The sequence below is a fragment of the Diorhabda carinulata genome, chromosome 2 (assembly GCF_026250575.1).
Source record: "Diorhabda carinulata isolate Delta chromosome 2, icDioCari1.1, whole genome shotgun sequence".
In the NCBI taxonomy this organism is placed as follows: Eukaryota; Metazoa; Arthropoda; class Insecta; order Coleoptera; family Chrysomelidae; genus Diorhabda; species Diorhabda carinulata.
In genome coordinates, this window is record NC_079461.1 from 20,292,398 (window position 1) to 20,319,503 (window position 27,106).

Genomic DNA, 27,106 nt, shown 5'->3' on the forward strand with positions numbered 1-27,106 from the left:
GAAAACAATGAAGCCAATGCACAATCTTTGTTTGATCGCAATGAAGAATATTTTGGAAAACAATGAAGCCAATGCACAATCTTTGTTTGATCGCAATAAAGAATATTTTGGAAAACAATGTAGCCAATGCAAAATCTTTGTTTGATCGCAATGAAGAATATTTTGGAAAACAATGAAACAAATGCACAATCTTTGTTTGATCGCAATGAAGAATATTTTGGAGAACAATGAAAATAATGCACAATCTTTGTTCGATCGCAATGAAGAATATTTTGGGAAACAATGTAACTAATGCACAATCTTTGTTTGATCGCAATGAAGAATATTTTGAAAAACAATGAAGCCAATGCACAATCTTTGTTTGATCGCAATGAAGAATATTTTGGAAAACAATGAAGCCAATGCACATTCTTTGTTTGATCGCAATGATTAATATTTTGGAAAACAATGTAACTAATGCAAAATCTTTGTTTGATCGCAATGAAGAATATTTTGGAAAACAATGAAGCCATTGCACAATCTTTGTTTGATCGCAATAAAGAATATTTTGGAAAACAATGAAACTAATGCACAATCTTTGTTTGATCGCAATGTAGAATAGTTTGGAAAACAATGTAGCCAATGCAAAATCTTTGTTGGATCGCAATGAAGAATATTTTGGAAAACAATGAAACTAATGCACAATCTTTGTTTGATCGCAATGAAGAATATTTTGGAAAACAATGAAGCCAATGCACAATCTTTGTTTGATCACAATGAAGAATATTTTGGAAAACAATGTAACTAATGCACAATCTTTGTTTGATCGCAATGAAGAATATTTTGGAAAACAATGAAGCCAATGCACAATCTTTGTTTGATCGCAATGAAGAATATTTTGGAAAACAATGAAGCCAATGCACCTTCTTTGTTTGATCGCAATGAAGAATATTTTGGAAAACAATGTAACTAATGCACAATCTTTGTTTGATTGCAATGAAGAATATTTTGGAAAACAATGAAGCCAATGCACAATCTTTGTTTGATCGCAATAAAGAATATTTTGGAAAACAATGTAGCCAATGCAAAATCTTTGTTTGATCGCAATGAAGAATATTTTGGAAAACAATGAAACAAATGCACAATCTTTGTTTGATCGCAATGAAGAATATTTTGGAGAACAATGAAAATAATGCACAATCTTTGTTTGATCGCAATGAAGAATATTTTGGAAAACAATGTAACTAATGCACAATCTTTGTTTGATCGCAATGAAGAATATTTTGGAAAACAATGAAGCCAATGCACAATCTTTGTTTGATCGCAATGAAGAATATTTTGGAAAACAATGAAGCCAATGCACATTCTTTGTTCGATCGCAATGAAGAATATTTTGGAAAACAATGTAACTAATGCACAATCTTTGTTTGATCGCAATGAAGAATATTTTGGAAAACAATGAAGCCAATGCACAATCTTTGTTTGATCGCAATGAAGAATATTTTGGAAAACAATGAAAATAATGCACAATCTTTGTTCGATCGCAATGAAGAATATTTTGGAAAACAATGTAACTAATGCACAATCTTTGTTTGATCGCAATGAAGAATATTTTGGAAAACAATGAAGCCAATGCACAATCTTTGTTTGATCGCAATGAAGAATATTTTGGAAAACAATGAAGCCAATGCACATTCTTTGTTTGATCGCAATGATTAATATTTTGGAAAACAATGTAACTAATGCAAAATCTTTGTTTGATCGCAATGAAGAATATTTTGGAAAACAATGAAGCCATTGCACAATCTTTGTTTGATCGCAATAAAGAATATTTTGGAAAACAATGAAACTAATGCACAATCTTTGTTTGATCGCAATGTAGAATAGTTTGGAAAACAATGTAGCCAATGCAAAATCTTTGTTTGATCGCAATGAAGAATATTTTGGAAAACAATGAAACTAATGCACAATCTTTGTTTGATCGCAATGAAGAATATTTTGGAAAACAATGAAGCCAATGCACAATCTTTGTTTGATCACAATGAAGAATATTTTGGAAAACAATGTAACTAATGCACAATCTTTGTTTGATCGCAATGAAGAATATTTTGGAAAACAATGAAGCCAATGCACAATCTTTGTTTGATCGCAATGAAGAATATTTTGGAAAACAATGAAGCCAATGCACCTTCTTTGTTTGATCGCAATGAAGAATATTTTGGAAAACAATGTAACTAATGCACAATCTTTGTTTGATCGCAATGAAGAATATTTTGGAAAACAATGAAACTAATGCACAATCTTTGTTTGATCGCAATGAAGAATATTTTGGAAAACAATGAAGCCAATGCACAATCTTTGTTTGATCGCAATGAAGAATATTTTGGAAAACAATGTAACTAATGCACAATCTTTGTTTGATCGCAATGAAGAATATTTTGGAAAACAATGAAGCCAATGCACATTCTTTGTTTGATCGCAATGAAGAATATTTTGGAAAACAATGAAGCCAATGCACAATCTTTGTTTGATCGCAATAAAGAATATTTTGGAAAACAATGAAGCCAATTCACAATCTTTGATAGCAATGAAGAATATTTTGGAAAACAATGAAGCCAATTCACAATCTTTGATCGCAATGAAGAATATTTTGGAAAACAATGAAACTAATGCACAATCTTTGTTTGATCGCAATGAAGAATATTTTGGAAAACAATGAAGCCAATGCACAATCTTTGTTTGATCACAATGAAGAATATTTTGGAAAACAATGTAACTAATGCACAATCTTTGTTTGATCGCAATGAAGAATATTCTGGAAAACAATGAAGCCAATGCACAATCTTTGTTTGATCGCAATGAAGAATATTTTGGAAAACAATGAAGCCAATGCACATTCTTTGTTTGATCGCAATGAAGAATTTTTTGGAAAACAATGTAACTAATGCACAATCTTTGATTGATCGCAATGAAGAATATTTTGGAAAACAATGAAGCCAATGCACAATCTTTGTTTGATCGCAATAAAGAATATTTTGGAAAACAATGAAACTAATGCACAATCTTTGTTTGATCGCAATGAAGAATATTTTGGAAAACAATGTAACTAATGCACAATCTTTGTTTGATCGCAATGAAGAATATTTTGGAAAACAATGAAGCCAATGCACAATCTTTGTTTGATCGCAATAAAGAATATTTTGGAAAACAATGAAACTAATGCACAATCTTTGTTTGATCGCAATGAAGAATATTTTGGAAAACAATGTAGGCAATGCAAAATCTTTGATGATCGCAATGAAGAATATTTTGGAAAACAATGAAACAAATGCACAATCTTTGTTTGATCGCAATGAAGAATATTTTGGAAAACAATGGAACCAATGCACATTCTTTGTTTGATCGCAATGAAGAAAATTTTGGAAAACAATGAAACTAATGCACAATCTTTGTTTGATCGCAATGAAGAATATTTTGGAAAACAATGAAACTAATGCACAATCTTTGTTTGGAAAAAATATTTGGAATATAATGATTTTTAAAATAATTAGGCTCGTATAAATCATTTTTTCCATCAGAATACGCGAAAATTGTAATCATGGCACAATCTATAGGATATATAAAGCGTAGAAAGAGATATTTATACAATATATTGTAATTATAAAAATTACGCTTTCAGATAATGAATATCAATGTATAGACAAATAAAATTATATCCTAGAATCAAGTATTTATCGTGTTATACCCGACAAATAAATAAATTCAACACGTATTTCAAACTTCTTTCATACTAAATGAAAAAATTCCTCATCTAATGGGAAATAAGCAAAAAAAATATAGAGGGAAGCTTCCCCGATTATAACAAACCCCTCGTTCGTGATTGGTTCGCGTCACCATAGAAACGCGAAATATCGCCCCCTTATTAGTGGAACGTGGTCGTAAACCGCGCCCATACAACTCAAGAGTGTGTACCCCCTATTTGACATAACTTCAGCGACAGTTAGTAATGAAACGTTTGTTAGTGTAGGTATTTCTTATGGTAAATTTCGTCGAACGATGGAAATTGACGCCGTTTCTAGCGGATCGAATGATTCCCATATGGAAAATTACGGCCATCCCTTAAGTAACACAAACTATTACTCCGAAAATTTATTTTTTACGTCGAATTGTAAACTCGATCATTATTTCGCCGGTGAGAAATTAGTTAAAAAAACGGAAAATAACGGAAAGAAAGCGGACTATTTTCGAAAAGATGATTATAAAGATGTTAATAAAAGTGATGTTGATAAAAGAGGTTTGGGGTATGTGGAATATTTCGAAAAAAAAGCCGACGAAGGGCGCAGGATGCAATTGGATTATTATAATAATAACAGTAATAAAAATGAGGGTCTTATACAGTTGAATGGAGTGGATAGTTACGGGAAAAAACCTGTCAGTTTCTCACCTGATCAAGTAAGTTTTAAAAGAAATTATTCATAAATCAATTTTGTGGAAAGTTGTATTCACCTTTTGTTGATTAGGATTACACACGAGACTAGAGTAAGGCAGTGGAACAAAAATCTCGTCTCGGTCTCGAGAATTATCGACAATTCCTAAAAAATTAAATCTCGTCTCGTTAATTGTTTCCTTTCGCTTAATTCTAAATTATGATTATAAGTATAATATAAATTTTATAATAAATAATTTTTTATTTCGTTATTATAAGAAAATTCTTTAACTTGTGCATAAATTTAAGGAGACCAAAAACGAAATTAACTTGAGTTCTGTATGTTGTTTCGGTAACGCCAACGATGTTTTCCAAAATGTCTCGTTTCGTATGGGAAAGGCGAGATGAGAACGAGAAGAGAAAAAATCTCGAACGAAAAGAGAAAAAATCTCGAACGAAACGAGAAAAAAACTCGATAAAGTGTGAAACCCTATTGATTGAGGGTATCTTGATTGAAAATGGTTTTTTTTGGCAAGTGAAAATATTGATATTCTCTCAATTTATTACTTCTTGATATTTTTATTTGCTTTTCACGACAAATCGTATTAATTTGATAAAGAATTTTGGTCTTTATCAAAAGAAGTCATATTTTTATAAAAACCGAAATAGGTCGAAACTAATTTTGGTAATTTTTCGAAAGGTTTATTTCCTATAATAAATTTCTTTAATTTTTTATTTCTTAAACCTTTCGATATGCTTATGCTTCTAAATGTTCTTGGTTTTAGGTCTCTTCTGATTTAGAATTTGTTTCTTTTATAATTCTTTAAAGACAGATGCAAATTTGACGTTTCGACTTCTTTTACTTGATAGTTTAGTCTCGGGCCTCAATCCCGAACGAGGGTTGTTAAACTGCTCTGATTAGACGTAATAACGTCGAAACTAATCAGTAGCTACAGAACAATTAACATCACGCTCCTCAGAGGAGGTGTAAATCAATATTCGTCGAGGCATTAGCCAGGAACGTAGTTGTTTTCTCCTTTGAAGAACGGCAGAATACTTTTTCGAAACATTGAATTTCGAAATTATTTCAGAGGTGAATAATAGAAATCATTTATTTTGAATTAGTTGATTTCGTTGGAGTTCTTCTTGAACAAAAACATTGCTATCGAAAGAGACCTAAAATCAAGAAAAAAATGACGTTTCCACCTTTTTCGATCTTTATCCAAATATAATGTGACATTCACTATTTGCATAATAATACTAATCAATAGATTTACAGTCGCGATTCGTGGTAAAAAATGTTAGACAATGTTACCAAAACTGAAGTTTAACCTAAAAGATTTTTAGTATTTATTAAATTCCGAGCTGATCTACCCATAACTTTACGTCTTTAGCTATGTCTATGAGATGGTCTATGGTGAATGATTCCTTTTCTTTCTCTTCCTTTCAAGTGTTCCGACTTCCTTGCTAGTTGGTAGAGCATTTCAATTTCAAAGCCTGAAACCTTTTCCTTTTCCTTTTAGGCTTCAATCTGGAGCAGCTCTTAAAGGTTTCATCAATTGTATAAACGGACATTCGATCGTTCTTGTTTGGATCATTAGTGTTGTCAGTGGATGGTAGCATTTTAAGCAATTTCTCGCGATTTAGATGCACTATATCAAATTTTCCAAATCCTGAAATTAAATTATCTTTCTTCAAGATGTTACAAAGAAGTTTTAGAAGTGAAGGGAATCTGTTCATTGGCATTGATGCCTCTCCTTTCCCAGGGCTTTGTTTCCACGACATCCTCGTCGAGAGGCTGAGTCAAAGGTGTAGAGCACGAGAAATGATTGCAGACCTGATCATATCAACAGACAAATGAGATTTTAGCTGCAATAAGGAAGAGCTATTCTCTCAATCCGAAACAAAAAGAATGGATCCATACCGATTTTGTTTTGTTGTATCGGGAGTTTGGGGGACCACCAACCCTCCAACTGCCCCATAGGTGTTGTGTCTTGTAAACGGTTCATAATTAATAATGAAATTATTTTCAGGTGCAATGTATGTGTGAAGCTCTTCAGCAACGCGGTGATTTAGAGAAATTGGCGACGTTTCTTTGGTCACTTCCACCTTCGGAGCTTCTAAGAAGCAACGAGAGTATTTTGCGCGCGAGAGCTGCAGTTGCGTTTCACAGAGGAGCTTATCACGAACTTTATTCGATTTTGGAATCACACGCGTTTCACGCTAGGTGGCATCCGGAGCTACAAGTTTTATGGTATAACGCACATTATAACGAGGCTGAAAAAATCAGGGGAAGGCCTCTAGGTGAGAATTTTTTTTCTGTAAAATATTGAGAAAAATATGTGAAATATATAATTTCAAAAGTTCGCGAGTGAAATACCCAATCTCAACGACCATTTTGAAAGTGTGTAAATTTTAAATCCACTCGGGCAACTTTTCACTGAGAAAATTTTTCCCACTTTACAATTCACAATAATTAATTAATATTCAGCGTTATCTCATAGTAGCTTTTCTATGTTATATTTACAAAATTACGTGAATAGTTTAGATTTTGTATGCCAATATTTACTTAACGATTCTAGCCATTTGAAATATTAAATTTTTTAACACTGTATACTTCACTTTATCTAAAATAACTAAGTTGATATGATATCTCGTCCGACAGGAACGTCATTCTTGTCAAATTTTCAATTATAATTTACGGTTTACAAGCGGACAGTTTTTAAGCCATAAGACTAATATTTTAATATCTACGCAGGCGCGGTAGATAAATATCGACTCCGTAAGAAATATCCGCTACCGAAGACGATATGGGACGGCGAAGAAACAGTTTATTGTTTCAAAGAACGAAGTAGAAACGCTTTAAAAGATTGTTATAGTAGAAATAGATACCCCACACCAGATGAAAAAAGAGCGTTAGCTAAAAGAACCGGTTTGACGTTGACACAAGTTTCTAATTGGTTCAAAAATAGGAGGCAGAGGGATAGAACGCCGCAATCTAGACCGTAAGTTAATTTATCATCCATAATTTATAACATTACCTCGTATTTTCGAATTATTAACCTCATAAATAACGATCTTATTACTTAGAAAATTGAAATAGCAGTTCTTCTTTTTTATTTTCAATTCAAACAGGTAAAATTGCGAAACGTGCTTATTGGACATTCTTGTTCTTTAGCGACGGTTTAATTTTTTTTTATAGCGATCGGGTGGAGTAGCACAGCCCATAACATCCTTCCGAAAGTCTATTAACAAATTAGAGACGGTACAGAAAATGTGTGTGTCTGGCTTAAACGATATTTTCATATTTTTATGAGAAAAGAATAGAATTCAATCAAAGATTTGTAGCATGGGAACTTTTATGTATTTTAATATCATACAATCAAATCTAAAAACAAAAACTTTCTGTCACCCACAGGTATTTTATAACCTGCAAATGTAGTACTCTTATTAAATAATAATAATTTTATATATACTTTGTTTTTACTTTATACTTTTGACTTTCTGAGCAAATTTTGTAAGAGTAAAAGTATCTTTCGTTTGATTCATAAGAAAATAACGATATTTTTTTATATCACTGTATTATAGATGACAACGCGACACTAACAACGATAAGTTTAATTCCTGATATCGAAATTTTGTAATTTATGATAAAATTTTAACTAATTTAGACACTAATTTCTCAAAACAATCATTTATGTGTTAAAAAAAATGAAAAGTTTAAGTAAATATATAAAAAAACAAATGCTCAACTGTTGCCTCCAACGACACTCTTAAATTCAGTACAATGTTGCCATGTTGAATCAGAAAAACAATAAACTACAAAAAATAACATATAATCTAGTAGCAGTCTCACTTGAATATTTATTTATTATACAGTATTAGAATAAAACAAAATTATAAGTCTTTATTTTACTAATTCATAGTTGATATATTTAAAAATTCAGTTGCGCCATCTACAGACAACTAGGTGAAACACGTAAATACACACAACAACTTTGAATAGTTGTTTAGAAACTTCCACTATGTTTTTTGTTTTTAGGGACCTAATCATTGGGAATATGTCTTTTAGTCATCAGAGCAACATAATGACATCGATGGGAAACCACCAAGGTACACTAGATATGTCCGCTTTTCAAACTGCCAGTAAACTTTTTGATCCAACTTGTACTATAACTTCTTGTTATTCGGACTACCAAGTAGTCTAAGCCATCAATTATATATATTTAATTCATATCTTCTAAATTCATTTATATATATATATATATATATATATATATATATATATATATATATATATATATATATATATATATATATATATATATACATAAAATGAATTTAGAAGATATAAATTTCTATTGTATTTCAAATACAATTGTTGTTTGTATAGTTTTTAATAACCTGGTTTAAAAAATTGTGATTATTTGAGAAATTATTGTAAATATTTGTATATACTAAATGTTGATCTTCTTTTTCAATACACATTTTTTTAAAATAAAATCTATTTTTTAATGTGAATTGGTAATTTGAGATCATAGTGACATCTAGGAGAAGCATATCCTATTTAAAAAATCTGCTAATTGCAATTTATAAGCTACTACTATATCATTTCCATACTTTGACTCATAAATCGGAGATGGCGCTGCATCCAATATATTTTAGTTGATTATCATTAAAAGAATTGATTTAGAAATGATAAAACTTCTCTGGATAACTGGAATGAATATCGTTTAATTAATGTCTCAATCCACATTTTTTTAATAAACAAAGATAAAATGGAAATCTCGCCTCAAGTAACATCTAGTAAATTTTAATTATTTCCTGAATATAAATAAGAGAGACATTTACAACTTAAAATAACTCTACCCTGTGTAATAAATATGCATTATTCATAAGCCTTACGTCAAATTGAAATTTGATTTACTCAACACTTTATATTTTATACTGGTTTAAATACAGTTGTTTTCTCTCTAATTTTGCATTTATGTGTGTATGGAAATTGAGGTATCATATACAAAAGAAAGTATTTGGAATATATTTGTGACAAATAAACGTAACGGTTCTTATATAATATACAATTTCCAAAAGAATAAAGCAAGAAAAAATATATTTACTAAAAGCGTCATCTATGAAAAAAATACTGAACTATATTATTATTCACAATACAGTCTATTAATAACTTAATTAAGCTTTAGAAAATTGAGCGAAGACGGCGCTGTACTCAATTTATTTATAATTAAGTAATAATCCATTTAATATAAAATGAATATAACACGTAGGGAAAAAATAAATACATCGTATTTATTAGTCTCGAGGTGAATTGAGAAGCAATTCGAAGTCCAGAAGAACGTTTTTACGAATTTCTTTGAATACATTTTTTTTGTGATTATTCATAAGACTGGTATTAAAATTATTGTAATTGAACAAATATTTTTGACTTATAAATGTAACTGTTCTTTTTTAATATTTCCTCAAAATATAGTATTTTGTTGTGAAGAAAAATTAATTTAGGTACTGGAAAAGATCGTGACATCTATGGAAGAAAAGCCTAACCATAAAACTTGGTATCTATAATTATTATATTTTCAACAAATCAACAAAGATGACGCTGTAGGTGATATATTTTTTTAATTCAATTATTAATAAGAAATTTATACTTAACATGAAAGAAAAGGTACTATATGTATGGATATAGACTGTTCATTATCTACAAGGTAAATAGAAAAAAAATCGAATCAAAACATAAAAATTTGTTTTTTAATTATTGATTCCAATACAATTGTTTATACAATTGTTTTCGGTCAAGTTTTAGAAACATTTCTTTGAAAATTGAGATTATTTATTAAATATTCGTGAGTAATAGATGAAATTGTTCTTTTTCAATATATATTTCCTTGAATTATGACGTTTTTTAAAGAAGGAAATCTGTAATAGAAAATTGAAACGACTGTGACATCTATGAAAGAAGAGCCTAACTGTAATAGTCGGTATCTATAATTCATAGACACCAGTATACTTTGAACAAATCAACAAAGATAGCGCTGTACGTATAATTAGTATTTGAATGTTTTGGTCCAAATAAAACTACAGGGTGTAAATGAAATGAATTATATTCAAACTAAATCGAATAAAGTTATAAATCTGTTTGATTGCAAGGACATTTATCTAACCAAAAATTGATATAATAAGGCGGGATTTTAGATTTTAAAGCCAGTTTAGTTAGTGTCTTCAAGTCAAAATCAGTTTCACTAATATTTTTGGAAGGATCGGTGGTTCTAACGATATTCTTGATTGGTTTTACAAATTTACCAGTGGTACTTATGTATCTTTCGTAAGGTTTAATTTCTAGCTTGGTAGTCAAATTAAATCTAGAATATAACAATTTATTAAAAAAGAATATAAAAAATCATTTTAATTATGCTTACAGTTTTTCTCGTAAAGCGTCGCTTGACGTTGGATCAGTTTCATTATTCTTATCGTGTTCATGTCGACATCGAATTTCTTCATTATATTTCAGTAAATCCTCTTGTTTCCTTAATCTTTTATCATTATATTTGTATTTATATGGCGGATGTTCGTCATAATATTCGTAATAAATTTTGTGTACTTCTTTCATGTAATTTTTCCACGGCATAGCTTTTAATAACTTTTCCAGCTCTGAAAGCTCACTGAAAATATCAATATTTTTGAAAATTCCTGTGAAAAATTATTATTCGTACTAGCATACTTCTTCGCATCTTGTTTATGTAGTACTCCTTTTATTTGGTGAGTACTGAGAAGATGATGTCTATCCGAAAGTATTTTAAACACCTTATAAGCATATTTTCTATTGATGCCGAAATCATCCAAGTCCATTTCACTAAACCGCCGTTGGAAAAGTAACTTTATATTTTCGTTGGCTTTCAATGTCTCCTCCCTCATTTTTATGATATCTTTGATACAAACCTCGTACATACGAACCTATCGATATAAATTTTATGAAATAATAGCATTCTATTCTTTTATTTGTTGTTATTTATTGTTTTTTGCTTTTTTTAGACAGTAAGAGCAATCGGAAAAGTGAAAATTAATCTTATTTTTTGAGCAAACCTCTTATAAACTAGAACAATGTCAAAGCACACAGTGGCATCTACGTAAAAGAAGCCAAAATATAACCGTGGTTTGTAACTACACTTTGATAAAAATAACAATATTGCCGCGATAAATAAAAGTTTAAATATTTTTTGAAATTTATTTAAAGACTCAAATTATTATGAAACACAGATCACCTATATATAATTGTTACGACTAAATTCATGCCACCTGGAGGTAGAAACCTCAACTAAAAATTCAACATCCTAAATTATACAGAACCATCTAGGAGTCTAAACGGAAAGTAGAATGTTAACTTGATCTTGAATTAATTGCTTAAAATAGGCGTTTTTAGAATATAAATTACTTGATATTTGATAAATTTTATCATAGAAACTTAAACTTACCATATACCCTTTCCATCTAGATTGTATTTTTTCTGCTGCCTTGTTGTAATGTTGTAAACAAAGATTATCATAATATTCTGCCATTATATCGGGTAAACGATATCTCTGTAGCCACCCTCTTACGTATTTTTGTATAATAATAGCGGATTGGTGCATTTTCTTGATTTGTTGTCGCACGTAAATGCCTCGAAAAAAGTTTTGTATAATAATCGCAGCCCAATTGAGTTTTCCAGATTCTTCATTGTGTTTTCTAGCCAGAAATTTGAATTGAGTCATTGTGTATAATAGAATTTTCATCAATTTCACAAAAATTCTTATACGCCCATCCTCTTATCTTTTCCATGTATTTATTTCATCTTAAATTCTAATTTCGCGCCTTTTATTTCGTATTGTAGCCATTGTAGGTTAGATATATGCATGAAACATGGATAGACACAGTGTTGTCGTACCGGTTGTTTTTATTATTCTGACTAGATTTTAAACAAAAAAATAATACAATCGTCATGATTTTGTATTAAGTAATGGCGATTAATCGTTGATACAATAATATTAGATGTGGGTGCAGGTAGTGAGTACTAAAATACCCACTTCCATCTATTCCAACTGGTAATACATACTACAGAAAGTATTAGACCACCAAGTAAATGTGGCAACGTATATCAAATGCCGGCTGTTATTAATATATTATTTATTATGAATGCTTTATTTAAATCCAGTTTAATAATCAATCAAAAATAATCAATCAATTGTGAATATTGTGCTATAGTGTGTGAATCATTATATCTAGATTGTTAGAAACAACGAGCAGGACCGATATTGGTTGGAAGTTGAGAAATTTTTAACGAAGCTCTTTTTATGATGAAATTTTAAAACCTAATGTAAACATTTTATTAAAAAAGTAGGAAGAAATGAATATTGCGATTTTTTACATTTATTTAATTTTTCGACAATATAATCACTTTTCTAAAAATTTAATACGAATATATGCTAAATGTATAAAATGTTAATAAACTTTTGCAAAATTTTTCATGCAATTCTCTCTAATTAATTGAAATAACGTTTATATACAAATAAATATAATTGAATAATAGTTTGATTTATACTTACTTGTAAGATGATACTATGAAAGCTTCTGTATGTTCGGATTCTTCAAAAAATTGATATATATGTGCCATGGAGAATCTGAATAAATTTTTGTATAAAAATTATCATTTGACATGTTCATTTTTCTATAAATTGACATTTAAAGACAAATTCATTCTAACAATGAAATTTATAGACACGGTATATCACTACGAGGGTTGCTTTTTAAGTTTTTACAATCCAACAATAGGCAGCGTTAATGTTTAACGCGAACTCGGCTGATTTAGCATTTCTTCTTATTATAATAACACTTATAAAATCGTAATTTATATTCGCTAATACTTGATCAAAAGCTTTTTAAGATCCCAATAGTATTATTAGCTAAAAATAATACAAAAATAATTTATTTTGTATAGTAGTTTGGGTTAAACATATGGCCACACTGTCTCTATCAAGCCACTATAGTGGCACCACTGTATGTGTGATCATTGACGTTTGTTATTATGAAGCCTGTGCAGAGTTGCCAGATCTCACGATATTTGTTTTTATTTTCACGATTTTTTGATTTTTGAAAATATACATATTGTATCCAGAATCTGACATAAATTCATGAAAACAAAACTAAATAAGTTATTTTCTTTACAAGTAGAGAAATTTCCAGGAGTCTATGGGATCTATTCGTTGAATCTCTGTATTCTTAAGGATATTTGATAATTAGATAGAAGTGGAAAAAACATAATTTCAAGAAATCTAGAGAGGAGGGGGCATTTGAAGTGGATATAGTATTAGGACAAAACAGATTTACATGTTTTATGTTTGTCCTTCCACTACAAATACAAATTCTTTCTCATATTTTTTATCTATGTTAGGTTATTCCTTTTCTTTATAAATCGTGTTGATTTTTGGTTTTTTCCAATAGAAAAATAGTTTCAAAAAAATTTGTAAAGGTTATTTTGAAATAAAACGCTAAAATGAATTAAACATAGTTATTTATTGTAATTTTTGTATGTACATTGTTAAAGTGTACACTAATTTAATAAATATTATACCTAAATACACTTCAAAGTGTTAAACACTAATAGTTATTTTAGTGTAAAAGTGGCCGTCACTAATTCAAGCATTCTTAAACCAAAAGCTACCATCTACTTTATTATACTGACTCACCCTATAACTAGTTTTACATCCACTTTTCAATACTCATTCATAGAATTAGCATGGAAATAAAAGAAGAATTTTCTACATGTGGCGGTGCCTATGGTAAATATACTGGTAGCACTGTTCTTATGTCATATATTTCAAATAGAGGTTAGTTGTCATTTATCAGTTGAAGAGTAAATTTATTTTATTTTTCAAAAGAAAAATGTAATTTGTTCTTCTACCACATTATTATGGATATCCTTTTAAAGAAATTTAGTCCCTTTATGAAGTGCTTTATAATATAAGTCAGTGTAAACTTAAAAAATGTTTAAAAAATCTGTAGAATTTATATAAAAGGCAGCAGCCGCCATGTTGAAAGAGCAGTAGTTCAAATGTATCATATTGTTTTACCAAATAATGATCGGGTAAGCAAAATATTTTCCTCAAAAAAATCAATAATTAAAAGTTCTTTCACACAACAAAAATGAACAAGGAAATAAATTATGACGGCCAAAAAATAATTCATAAAAAAATACTCTTTGAATACTGCAAATAAAACATTTCCTGTCTACATAGTTAAACTATATTATTAACATTTATTTAAAGTCTATAAAATGGCAGTTGCAACAAATGGGTGAATTATTTAATCGTTTTTTCTGCAAGTCCCTCAAATACCCACCCAAAAATTTGCAACTGTGCAATAGGAACAATCTACATATAAATCTGATTTATTAGTACAGAAACATGGAAAAATAAGACTTATCACAATCAAATTATTTTAGTTCCAAAATCTAAATATATAATATTTACAAAACACAATTTATACAATATTATTAACAATATCGTTAAATGTAGCTTTCGATTGTTTTAAGACATTAGATTATCAATAATGTAGTTCGTTACCAAAAAGTTAGTACTTTTTAATTGGCAAGTATTAGTAACTTAATTAAAAAACCTTTTAAAAGGAAGAAGTTCCTTTATTTTCGATTTATTAATTGAACTACACTATCAATGTTACTTCTAATCAAATAGAAATATTACTGAGGGATAATCAATGATTTTAATTTATATATTTTTACTTTTTTCGTGACGAATTGCTTTATTTTCAATCTCTCTTGATAGAAAATCAATTTAAGATAATACAAGAGACTTAAAATCAAGAACAATCATTACGCCAAACAAGTAAAATGATCTAACAAGTAAAAAGTTGAAGAAAATTAGATGCCATTGAAGAGAATTTTTCCTTTTTGTGTATATTTTCATATTTAAATTAGAAAAACAGTGAATATGCGAATAAAAGGAGGTTATATCAAAATATTATGATTATTTTTGACTTTACGGTGGATTATAGGAAGCAAATAGGAAATTAGTGAATGACAACAAATAAAAACATAAATTAATACAGATTGGATCTTAGGAAAAACCAGCAGAATTTTGAACGAATTTAACAATTCATTTACAACTTAATTGACGAATAAAGACAGTTGTAGGGGCATTCAAATACCTAGAAGAAGAAAATACTGCAAACTTTTTGTAGTTTCTTAATAAAAGTTAATTGTGTAGATTAAATCAGAATTTCGAATGATTTATAATGTGTTTGATTAAAAGTATTTACTATTGAACTGCACTTGAAATAGTACACGGAAAAGGTTATTGAATGGTTGTTTATTTCATTGTGAAACGGTCAAGTCAAAAATGTTTTCATTTTCAATGTTTTTTCAATGTTTCACTTAATAGGAAAACTGAAAAATTCAATTACTATTATTAAATCATTAATCATCCCGCTTTAATTTGTTCATGATACATAACATTACTTTGTTCAAGTTAGAGTCTTTTAAATTAATTTAACACTAAACTATATAAACTTGATGTGTTAACATCAATTCTAAAATCAAATAAATCATTATAATACTACAATATGTTTTTATTTTCAATTTTCGAGATCTTATCAATAATAAGTCATTAAAGTTATAGAGCAAGATTGAATCGAATTTTTACTGGGCTATTTCTAAATCTACAAATAGATATTGAAAATTATAAGTCATAGAATTTGGATTTTTTATATGAAAATTAAGAATTCATTCATTTCTAGAAAGTATATATATATATATATATATATATATATATATATATATATATTTGTACACAATAAACATACTTCTCAAATACCCTGCATACCGACTCTAATAAAAAAATATATATATAAGAAGTACAATTTTTTTAAAGGATATAAAAAAAACAAGTTGCAAGTTGAATATGTCGAATGGATATTAATATTATCATATAGACATATATTGTAGATGATTAGAAAAATATAAACAAAAAAATGTAAATGAAATCATTAGAGGACTATTTTCAACATTATAATTAATAGAATTAGTTGTTCTGGAGAGATGGCAATAGTAAATAAGAAAATCACCTACTGTTTGTAGGCCTAAAAAGAGTTCAAGATGACATACCACTGATCAAACTATGAGAAACTTTGAAAAACAACATATAAAAAACATATTGTAGCTGAAAGCACCATCGAATCGACAGAAATGGATTTTAGACCAAGAGCCAAAGACAGATCGAAATTAGAAAGGAAGAATGGAAGAAATTGGAATAAAGAAACAAATTCATTGCATGACGAACAAAAGAAAATCTTGATTGGAATCTAGTAGGATGACGAGAAAGGGGAAACTAGGGAAAAGTTGGGGAGAAGGCAAACTAGTCAGTCTCTGAAGACGATAACTTGGTTATCGAAACGAGCGTCAGACATTGTAATTGCGAATGTTGTTGTAATGGTATAAATAAATATTGTGTTCAGTATGAATATCACCAACGGTTCCAAACAAATATACAGAGGTTGGAACAAATAACAATTAATAAAAGTATCCTTTAAAAAAATACATATTTTCAACATTCCTTATTACATAAAAAAAAATAAATTAACATCTATCTCAGCAACAGTCGCATATTCAAAAATAATAGCAAATAATTACTTTGTCACATCCTTTCGTGTTTTTATTAGCGGTACCTTTTTGTGGTAACATTCGATTTTTTGAATATATCTTCAAGTATTTATGTAAATATATAAAAAATTTTGTTCAAACAATAAACATTTTACCCAACAATAATCAAAAATCCAATTCACCTTGGATTTTTTTTCGAACAAAACTAATTTTGTGTAATATTTACGTAAGTAATCTGATATCACATTAAATTCGGAGAAATCGTTTTAAAGAAGTTGATCAGTTTTTTTGATTGTGTTGTTGTTGTTGACAGTGTGATAGTGACATTGAGACAAATCGAGGCTGCTTTTTCTACGATTCTTGCATAGAAATACCAGTAATATTACCAAAACTGTCACAAACAGCAGGGAGCACAAAACTATTATTACGATGTAAATCAAAGAATCTGAAAGTAACAAAATTTGTCTTTAGAAGCTATTTTTAATCATAAACAAATTTGTCATGTATCTTTAGACACTGTCTTTTTTAAAAAAACTGTCATTTTTCTTTGGAAACTGTCATTTTTAAAAAGAAATTGTTATTTGTCTGCAGAAACTGTCATTTTAAGAATAAACTTGTCATTTTTCTTTAGAAACTGTTATTTTTGAAAACAAATCTGTTATATGTCTTCAGAAGCTGTTTTTTTTTCAAAAACAAATTTGTCATGTGTTTTTAAAAACTGTCTTCTTCAAAAAACTGTCATTTTCCTCTAGACATTGTCAATTTAAAAAGAAACTTGTCATTTGTCTGTAGAAACTGTCATTTTTAGAAACAAATATATTATTTGTCTTCAGAAGCTATTTTTTTCATAAACAAACTTGTCTTGTGTTTTTAGAAACTGTCAGTTTTAAAAACAAACTTGTCATTTTTCTGTAGAAACTAATAATTTAAAGAGAAACTTGTCATTTGTCTGTAGAAACTGTCATTTTTAAAAACAAATCTAATATTTGTCCTTAGAAGCTATGTTTTTCATAAACAAACTTGCGGGGAGTCTTTAGAGACTGTCTTTCTAAAAAAATTGTCATATTTCTTTAGAAACTGTCAATTTTAAAAATAAACTTGTCATTTTTCTGTAGAAACTAATAATTTAAAGAGAAACTTGTCATTTGTCTGTAGAAACTGTCATTTTTAAAAACAAATCTGATATTTGTCCTTAGAAGCTATGTTTTTCATAAACAAACTTGCGACAAGTCTTTAGACTCTTTCTAAAAAAATTGTCATATTTCTTTAGAAACTGTCAATTTTAAAAATAAACTTGTCATTTTTCTGTAGAAACTATTAATTTAAAGAGAAACTTGTCATTTGTCTGTAGAAACTGTCAATTTTAAACACAAATTTGTTATTTGTCCTTAGAAGCTGTTTTTCGTATACAAACTTGCCATGTGTTTTTAGAAACTGTCATTTTTAAGAATTTGAAACAAATCTGATATTTGTCTTTAGAAGCTATTTTTTTCATTAACAAACTTGCGATGAGTCTTTAGAGACTGTCTTTTAAAAAAACTGTCATATTTCTTTAGTAACTGTCACTTTTAAATAGAAACTTGTCATTTGTATGTAGAAACTTTCATTTTTAAAAAGAAACTTGTCATTTGTCTGGAGAAACTTTCATTTTTAAAAACATGTTATTTGTCTTTATAAGCAATTTTTTTCATAAACAAACTTGCCGTTGCGTTTTTAGAGACTGATTTTTTCAAAAAAGTATCATTTATATCCAGAAACTGTCATTTTTCTTTAGAGACTGTCATTTTCAAGACTAAACTTGTCATTTGTCTGTAGAATATGTCATTTTTTAAAAAAAGTTGTCATTTTTCTTTATAAGCAATTTGCCATGTGTTTTTAGAGACTGTCATTTTTATTGGAAACTGTCATTTTAAAAAACAAACCTGTTATTTGTCTCTAGAGATTGTCTTTTTCAAAAAACTATCATTTATCTTCAAAACTGTTAGTTTTAAAAATAGACTTGTAATTTTTCTTTATGAACTGTCATTTTTAAAAAACGAAACTGTTATTTGTCTTTAGAAATTATCTTCTTCAAAAACAAACTGATATTTGTCTGTAGAGGCAATTTTTTCCAAAAACATTTGATTATCATTAACACACAAAGAAAGACAAATAAAAAATGACTTAAGAGGGGAAAGAACTGAACAATTTAGGAATATAAAAAAGTTTCTTACCATTTTCTTTATCTGTACGCGTTACTGAAGGTTCAGTTGTAGTAGTTGTGGGGTATCCTTCGTAAAATTCTGCATTTCTGTTACTAATAACAACTGGTGCTATGTCATGATCGATTTCAACGCTTTTATCGACAGTCGCCGAAGAAGTACTGGTACTAACAGTGGAACTAGTAGTGGGAATAGTCGTAGGTAGTCGTTTCGTTTTATATTCGTCCAAAATTTTAATAAGATCGTTCATTGAAATATTATATCTCGTTAAGATGTCTTGTTGTAATTTGACAGAATTACATTTACATATTTCGCATCCTTTTCTGTTAATTCTGTAACCATTTATGCAAGTTTTGTTGCAATTAGCTAAAGGTTGACATTCTGCTATCGAGGTCGTTGTAGGTATTGAATCTTCGCACAATTCTCGGTTGCAATCTATCAAACCGTTGTCGCACAAACATGTCGTGCAATTATCACGTTCTATCCATTTCTCCAAATGGAGACGAGATACATTGTCGGAGCTGTTACAAGAATTGTTTCGATGCACTAAATTTACTTTTACATCGCAGTAATGGGAGATGCATTTCTCTATACCGTTACTATAACATGGAAAATTTATCAATAAATTATTATGTACTGCGATAATAGCAGGATTATTATAAAATTATTAATAAAGGATGGAGCGAAACTTTGGATTTTTAAAATAACATTTGTTCGAAGAAAAATAGAAATAATAGAGAACGGGCTTATTGCACCATCTTTTTTCGCGAGGAGTCACTTCGACGGCAAGCGTGGCGCTTGTTTTACGTGATCGGTCGTTCATACATCTTGACAAGACTGTGTCGTTCAATTAAGACACATTAATGAAGCTCCGTGTGCAAATTTAATTGAAATATGGGTTAAGCGTTTTGAAGATACCGGTTCCACGTTTAAACCACCAGAAAAAGTCGTCCAAGAACGTCTAGGACCACAGACAATATTAATAGGATGGAGGAGTCAGTACGAGAAAATCCGCGTTTGTCTACTCAAAAGCGATCGGCGACTTTAAACTTGTCGCGACGATGTTTGCAGCTAATTTTGAAGTTGGATCCTAAACTGCATATTTAAAGTTCCAGTTAACACAGGAATTAAAAGATACCGCAAATGCTAAGGAGCAACCTTGGAATTTGCTGACGAAATGCTTAGTCGATTTTCCACTTTTGACAACATCATTTTTTCAGATGAGGCTTTCATTTAAATGAGTTCGTAAACTGACAAAATTGTCGTTATTGGATCGAAAAAAATCCAAAAATGAACAATCAGTTGACGCCAGAACTTGCGGGATCAAGAATAGCGAATACGAGAACTTGGTTACAACAAGACGGAGCGACCCTTCACACATCAAATGACTCTATGGCGGCTGTTCACTGCAAGACTAATTTCCAAAAGAGGTGATATCCCTTGGCCCCCATGTAGCCCTGACTTGACGCCTCTTGATTTCTTTTTGTGGAGACATCTCAAACATAAAGTCAACATGAAAAATACCAGGGAGATCGGTCAGCTAAAGAAATATATCCGCCAGGAAATGGCAGCAATCACTCCAGTTTTAGTGACAAGAGTTTTCACAAATTTGAGGAGTGCCGTCTTCGAGAAGGCCATCTTTTAAATGATGTTGTTATTTAAAAATGGAAACTTTGAGAGATTCATAAGAAAATTCATTTTTTTGGAAATTAATAGTTGGAATAAACACTTAAAAAGGAGAAACAATTATTTTAACAACGGCTTTTGTAGAAACTTGGAAAAACTCAAATTTCCAGATGATTATTAGAGATACCTGTATCATCAACATAGCCCAAGACTTTTAGCTAAAAAACCATTGCAAGGTTGGAAAAAAATCGTGTAGTCGCAAAAATTACAGGATTTGCTTAGAATCACAAAATTAGGAAAATCGGAAGACGGATTTATTTGCTAGAGCTGTCAAAATTTCCTTTGAAAATATTTTGCTCCAGTAGAAATCCAATGAAATCAATTAATTTGAAATCATCTGATTGAAAACAACCAATCAACACAACATTATCTGAATATTGATTATAGATCATCACGTTGCCATGTTGTCATATTGATTAATTTTGATTTTGACGTTTTAAATATTTAATACTTCAAAATGTAACGATTTTGTTGTAATACTGACGAAGAAATTATAGTTTATAGTAAAAAATTGGTATGGAAAATATTTTTGAAATGATAGAAAGTATCAATTAGAAAAAAATCGGACGGGGGAGGATATGGCGTTGATTTTAAAGGTTTGGGTTGTGAACATGAGAAGAAAAAATAGTACGGAGTTTAATAAAGAAACTACGTTAAAAATCATATGGAACCTAACAATCAAGCTGTAGAAAAATGCAATCAGAAAAAAGAAAAAAGCATTAAGTTCCGTAGAAATAACGAATATGGTAAATTAATAGATTGAAAATACCCTTGAAGGGAAACAACGATGATTCTGTAACAAATCGAGTTGAATACAACCCTGATTCAGCAAGATTTCCCAAAGTGGTACTGAAAGTAAATTTTTAATAGAGAAAAACGACGGCTCCGTTTGTCCTGTCCAATTATTTGAAAAACTGATGTCGGTGGACCTCACAGCCTCTTCAAGATAATTCGCTGTGATTCACAAAGGGCTGTAAAATTGGATGGAAAAAAGTGACGATGATGAAAACCCGGATGATCTCCCTTATATCTAATTGATTTATTGCTATGCGTCAAGGATTGTCGAAATGACTTATTTTTAACTTTCATGACGACTGAGTTTGTGTAATTTAAGTTGTTTAGAAAATATTATTTTAGAATATTTGCAGCTCTATATCTAAAACTGTGTATACCCATGCGACATACTCTTATTATGTTAGAGGTTGCATAAGACTCCAACTGCAGAAGATCAGGGAGAAAAATGTGCCCGATAAGCCAGAAAATTCAAGAGCACGATTTTTGAAAAAATTTGACGCTTTGCGGGTCGGAAATGCCCCCGCAGTCGGTGACGATAACCGGTTAAAAGTGGTTTTAAAAGTAAATTGCCTGAAAAGTTTTGTCTGCTCCAGAGAAACAAATCTGACGTTCGATTTTTTGATTTTTGTGCTTTTCTAAAAGAGCATCGATACATAATACTTACATGCAAGTACACAAAGTACATCCTTCGTCCTTAGTCCAAGTTTCTGAATGATTATGGAATTGATTATCAACAAAACAAGATGCAGAGTCTTTTTCTTTTTGGTTAGAACAAAGCGCTAAGCCGTTATCACATCTACATAATTGTAGAGGAGGTATGAACCACTGTTCACCATTTTCATAAATGGTATTTTCATGGATACATCCTTTTATCTCTTCATTTTGTTTGCATTCATAGAGGTCGCAACATTTGCCGGGAATTCCCTTACCAGGTCTCTTAATAACAGGCTTGAAATAAAATATTTGTATCGATTTACTCTCATTTATGTTAAAATGTTGTTCTAATAAAGTCACAACGAGTGTAAGAAATTACTTACTGTCCTGTTAAATCCACATTCTGTCTTACATGGGAGACAGACACAATGATCCTCAATTTCATCTCCTTCGACATTTGTGGATTCGCTGTCTGCTGGACATTTTGTGCATTCTGTAATTTTGCAGCAGCCTTCAGTATGAACCACTGGTACTGATTTTTTGTCGCACAGTATTGGAAGTGGACAAAGACGTGGATCACAAACGCATTCGCCATTAACCTATGACATTTCTTCTATTGAACTCGCTACATAATGATCATTGATGAATTTTAGGACTTTTTGTAGATTAAATTGCTTCATAAACTGAGGGCATTACGATACGTATAGTCCTAGAAGTACCTGACCTTACCTAGAGATGGTAATAGTTACTTGGAAAGTACACAATATGTTTAAAGTTTGAAGACCCCACGTGCTTTAGTATTTATTTGGCAGCCATCAATAGTAAACGTTTTCAGTGAATTTGTAAACATGGAAAAAATTATTTGAAAGACATAAGCCTAACCACTCTAAAAGCTGAACTAGAATCTACGGTGGATGATACGGGTCCTTCGTTATTAATAGCAAAATATTGGGTAGCAGGGTTTAAACGAGGCCGTACGACCTGCGAAGACCAGCATTGCAGTGGTGGACCAAATGAGATGACGACTCCAGAAGTGTTGAAGTAAATCCATAAAGCGATACTGGAAAGATCGTCTACTGAAAGTACGCGAGCTAGCAGACATAATAGGCATTTCAAAAAGTGTGGTAAATCATATATTAACTAAAAATTTGGATATGAAAAAGCTGTGGATCGAAAACAGCATCAAGTGTTTTACAGAAATAAAGCAGAGTTTTTGCGCAGTTTCATAACCATGGAAGGAACGTGGAACCATCTTTTCATACCCGAAACAAAAGAAGAATCAAAACAATGGATTAAGAAGGAAGAACCAGCTCCAAAGATGGCAGAGATCGTTCAATTTATAGGCAAGGTCATGTCGTCGGTTTTTTGGGATGCGCGTGGGGTAATTTCCATTGAAAAAGGAAAAACTAACAATGGAGAGTATTATGTGAACTTATTGCAAAGTTTGAGTGAAGAAATCAAACAAAAACGGCCGTATTTGCTTGGTTTCTTGCTACCTTATACTCCCTATTCGCCAGGTTTAGCCCTCTCGGATTATTTTCTGTACTGAGACTTGAAAAAATTTCTCGGTGGTATCGAACTTATTGGATTGAACTAGAAGGAGATTACGTTGAAAAATGAATATATTATTTTGCAAAATTTTTGTGTTTTCATTATTGGGCCAGGTACTTCTGGGACCAAGCTCGTAAATCGAGTCAGGAATTCAAACGATAAAGGTAGACAAATTAACACGTGAAACAGTTTTAAGAATGAATGTAGTAGTTCTATTTATATATCACTTATTTGTAATCGTGATCGAATTCTGTTCCACATAAATCGGCATCTTTTTTTAAATCAATCACTTCCACCGACCATTTAAACAACTCAGATCACAATTACCTTCAACATACAGTCGTAAAAACAATATCCAGTATAAAGATAACTTTGAAAATTAACCTAGCGTCATTTTCAATACTCCAAATTTATGATAACCTTTATTTTAAATGCGGGATATTGCTTACTAATAATTTATAAACGACACATTGATAAGCATAGTCACGTAAATTTTCAAATTTAACTGTCGCATAAAATTGCTAATTAATAAGCATTGAAATGTCAAACGAAACGTCAAAAGTCAAAAATTTATATAACTGAACGCACACCGAGCGTTCAGTTATATAAGTTCAGAAATAAAGTGGATTACCGAACGATATCGAACAGTAAAGAGTCATCAGATACACATAACCGAACGCAGTAATCGACCATTGACATATGTCAGCAGTGCGTCCAACCGTTAAAAAAACAAAAATCGCAACAACAATATTGAGAATATTAGTTCTGGTTGGTTTTTGAATATTTTAGTCACAATATTTAATCGTCTTACCAAATGTTTTTCTTTGTCCACGCATTCGCATTTATATCCATTAATTACAGCGCCCTTTCCGCACGGACATTTTCCATTGATTTTTTCAGTTTCGTTACATCCTATACATTCATATGTGGGACAGCACTGACCCGGAAGACCGGTTCCATTTGTAGCTAACTGTAACTGTGAAAAACAAGGAGGCTTCGAACAAGTAGACAGATCGCATTTACAGTTATCTTCAAAGATGACGCTATCGGGCGGGCAGTCCTCGATAGATGGCGCAGCAAGTATCGCTGTAAAAAAATTTCAATTTTTGAATATCAATCAATGAATTTATGAGATATTGTTTCATATTTCGTGATTATATCAATTGTTTAATTAACAAATTGGTATATCTAATTTCTCCTAGACTTTTATGTCACAATTTTTAATTTTATCCACAGGGTAAACTTTAATTCATTAATTTTCATTATTGCAATAACGGATTTGTGAGTTAGTGTATTGTCTTGAAACAATATTTTCTTTTTAATCAAATGCGGCGTTTTTGCATGATTTCTTAGCTCAAACGTTGAGTTTTTCCTTTTTCAAGTTAGTATGGTGTTTTTTTATTTAGCCACGTTGTAAATCTAACCTAACTTTTCTTCCTCTTTTTTAAGTTATCTCTCGACTGACTCATTTCAATCAAATAGCTAATGTTTGATATTTGATTGTACGTTTGAATGGAAGTTAGTAACTATTCGGTACTATAAAATTGATAATTGAAAATTGTGTATTTAGAAGGGGTTTGAGATATATAATATTTCCCACGTATATTTCAACTAATGAAAATGATAATTGTATTAAATCTACACGGAATTGAATTTTCTTTACAAATACCGAAAGGGAAAATCAATACCGAGACGTGATACAAATAACTAGTTCTTATATTGTCAATTTCGTCATCGTCTTGGAGCATGTTATGGCGCATTTATGTTTCGAGCTAGCTTTTCAGATAATCTCAACAAGATCGTATCTCTTTGAGTAATACAATTTATCTACATGTTCTATGTTCGTGCGATCGTAGAGATAGGTATACGAGGGTGATTCTATAATGAACATACCGCTAATTACTACGAGAATTTCATACGATTTCAATTTTCTCGAGATTATTTGCTCGAAATATAATAATTTCCTTACATCCGCTCCGCTCATTTTGTAACAAGCTGTACTTTAATAAGTATAATTATAAATAAATCCTTGGTAGCGTGAAACGGTTTCGAGAGGGATGGGAATTGAATTTTTTTTTCGACACCGCGTTTTACCCTTATATCCGTTACACTTTCCTTTTATCCGATGGCATGTTAATCTAAAATTAGTTTAAAATTCAAATTTGCCAGCAATTTACTGACGTCTCGAGTTTTATTAACAAGATAGAAAACGTTATCTAATGCCACAGCCAGAGGCATCTGAACGGTTTTTAGGGGTTGTTGGTGAAATTGTCGTTCATCAATTTTTCAAAAAACTTTGTCCACTAGTGAAAAAACCGAAAATAAGATTAGATTTATCTCTAGATTTAGAGAAATATAAACTACAACAAATAGTGTATACTCAAATTTACTACACCATTGATCCGTTGGTATTTTTAGAGACTAATAAGATCAAACGTGATACGATTTTCCTATAGCTTCAGTTTCGACGATAACCACTTCATCGAAGCAAAATTTCTGTCCTTTGAGGTCTGAGAAAAGGAAAAAATCGCTAGGGGACCAGATTTTGACAAACCGATGGATACGAAATCGATTAGAAGTCTTATTCATGCAATTTTGACATGATTATCGATGGTATGTAATAGAGCACTTTCTTCTTCTTTAAAAGGACCCGTTTTTCGCGATTTCGTCGGCTCCAATAACGCCACGTTTATGGTTTTTCCTTTTTTAAAATAATCGACTTACCAGCTGACTTTCAAGTCTTTCCACGTTTTGAAATCCGTTCACCACGTGCAGAACACTCGGCTGACCATCGATTAGATTTCATTGTGGAATTATAAAGCTATGTTCCATCAATTGTCACATATAGATATAGTTACATATAGTTCCTTTGATAACTTAAAGGTTTCAACTATATCAAACAGTTTTACTTTACGGTTATAATGAATTATTTTGTGAAATTTTTGATGTTTTCGACGGTTAAAGCCGCATTGGTAGTTCACTGCGTGTATCGTCTTGGAAACTTATTTCGCCTCGTTTAAATTTTACATACACGTGGGGTAAAGCTAAGCTTTGGCTTCTATAGTACTTTTTAACACAAAAATTTTGCTTTTATCAGTTTTTTCAGATTAATAAAAGTTGCAATAACTCATAAACTGCTATTACGATAGCTGTCAAACT

At 30.5% G+C, this 27,106-nt stretch overlaps 3 protein-coding genes across 3 annotated transcripts in view; 1 reads left to right on the top strand and 2 right to left on the bottom strand.

Annotated features, from left to right (window-relative positions):
- The first annotated feature begins 3,983 nt into the window (after window positions 1-3,983).
- On the top strand, window positions 3,984-8,651 carry LOC130903777 (homeobox protein six1-like). Its single transcript, XM_057816099.1, has 4 exons — window positions 3,984-4,431; window positions 6,439-6,709; window positions 7,164-7,410; window positions 8,448-8,651. The coding sequence occupies exons 1-4, from the start codon at window positions 4,036-4,038 to the stop codon at window positions 8,611-8,613; spliced, it is 1,080 nt and encodes a 359-aa protein (XP_057672082.1). The 5' UTR covers window positions 3,984-4,035; the 3' UTR covers window positions 8,614-8,651.
- A 1,857-nt stretch (window positions 8,652-10,508) lies between these two features.
- Window positions 10,509-13,123, bottom strand: LOC130903778 (unconventional myosin-Vc). Its single transcript, XM_057816100.1, has 5 exons — window positions 12,994-13,123; window positions 11,887-12,136; window positions 11,136-11,368; window positions 10,834-11,076; window positions 10,509-10,776 (listed from the first exon to the last, which is right to left on the bottom strand). Exons 1-5 carry the CDS (start codon window positions 13,059-13,061, stop codon window positions 10,542-10,544), a joined length of 1,029 nt encoding a protein of 342 aa, XP_057672083.1. The 5' UTR covers window positions 13,062-13,123; the 3' UTR covers window positions 10,509-10,541.
- Window positions 13,124-16,238: 3,115 nt separating this feature from the next.
- Window positions 16,239-27,106, bottom strand: part of LOC130903779 (cysteine-rich motor neuron 1 protein) — a 161,020-nt gene continuing 150,152 nt past the window's right edge. The window contains exons 2-6 of the mRNA XM_057816101.1: window positions 24,759-25,033; window positions 22,780-22,995; window positions 22,407-22,690; window positions 19,274-19,860; window positions 16,239-17,505 (exon numbers count right to left, since the gene is read on the bottom strand). Coding sequence (XP_057672084.1) covers window positions 17,327-17,505; window positions 19,274-19,860; window positions 22,407-22,690; window positions 22,780-22,995; window positions 24,759-25,033 — 1,541 coding nt within the window. The 3' untranslated portion in view covers window positions 16,239-17,326. The remainder of the gene's footprint in view (window positions 17,506-19,273; window positions 19,861-22,406; window positions 22,691-22,779; window positions 22,996-24,758; window positions 25,034-27,106) is intronic.

Coding starts and splice junctions, on each gene's coding strand:
- LOC130903778 (XM_057816100.1), bottom strand. CDS start 13,061: ATGGCACATATATATCAATTTTTTGAAGAATCCGAACATACAGAAGCT. Junction 12,137..12,993: donor TTCATAGTATCATCTTACAA/GTAAGTATAAAT, acceptor ATTTCTGGCTAG/AAAACACAATGAAGAATCTG. Junction 11,369..11,886: donor CTAGATGGAAAGGGTATATG/GTAAGTTTAAGT, acceptor TTATATCGATAG/GTTCGTATGTACGAGGTTTG.
- LOC130903777 (XM_057816099.1), top strand. CDS start 4,036: ATGGAAATTGACGCCGTTTCTAGCGGATCGAATGATTCCCATATGGAA. Junction 4,432..6,438: donor TCAGTTTCTCACCTGATCAA/GTAAGTTTTAAA, acceptor AATTATTTTCAG/GTGCAATGTATGTGTGAAGC. Junction 7,411..8,447: donor AGAACGCCGCAATCTAGACC/GTAAGTTAATTT, acceptor TTTTGTTTTTAG/GGACCTAATCATTGGGAATA.